Below are 615 nucleotides of genomic sequence, written 5' to 3'. Positions count from 1 at the left end.
GGCTGCCAGGTGAGCGTGGTCAGCTTCCAGGGCCCCGGGCAGGACCCAGGGGCCTTGGGCACGTGGCTGCTGTACACCCACCCCACGGATCCCCACCACAGGTCCAACCTGGGTGCCTACCTCAACTCACGGCCCCTGGATCCCGAGGGCTGGTCTAGCCCGGCTCTGCTGGCCAAGGGCAGCTGTGGCTACTCGGACCTGCAGAGCATGGGGCCTGGCCCCGACGGCTCCCCTCAGTTCGGCTGCCTGTAAGAGGCGAAAAGCTATGGAGAGATGGTCTTCCTCATGTTCACCCTGAAGCAGGTCTTCCCCGCCTCGGTCTGGGCCCCATGACGCTGCCTGCTGGCCAGTGGCTGCCCTTTCTGCTTTGTGGCGCTGACGGAGGGGATGCACTCACCTCCTTTCCTGTCCCTTCCTTCGGAAGCCTCCTCCCGGGTCCCTCCATGGGCCACCCCTTAGCTCTTCATCTTTCTAATCTTTCCAGAAGGTGCAAATTTCATCCCAGGTCCAAAGAGCCTGGCTTTCCTGAGCCCCTTGACAGGGAGCTGCAGCTGTCCCTCTGCCCAGGGGCTGTCAGGCTGCAGGGCTCGCTGGCCTGAACACCAGCCCCCAATA

The 615-nt window shown here is 63.7% G+C and overlaps 1 protein-coding gene across 1 annotated transcript in view; it reads left to right on the top strand.

The window, feature by feature from the left end:
* Window positions 1-333, top strand: part of LOC104875804 (sialidase-2-like) — a 1964-nt gene extending 1631 nt beyond the window's left edge. The window contains 1 exon segment of the mRNA XM_019210556.1: window positions 2-333. Within this exon segment, the coding sequence (XP_019066101.1) occupies window positions 2-333 (332 nt within the window).
* Window positions 334-615: the final 282 nt, after the last annotated feature.

Source organism: Fukomys damarensis, unplaced genomic scaffold (assembly GCF_012274545.1).
Source record: "Fukomys damarensis isolate Sample0158 unplaced genomic scaffold, DMR_v1.0_HiC HiC_scaffold_44, whole genome shotgun sequence".
Lineage (NCBI taxonomy): Eukaryota > Metazoa > Chordata > Mammalia > Rodentia > Bathyergidae > Fukomys > Fukomys damarensis.
This window is presented reverse-complemented; position numbering and strand designations above follow the sequence as displayed.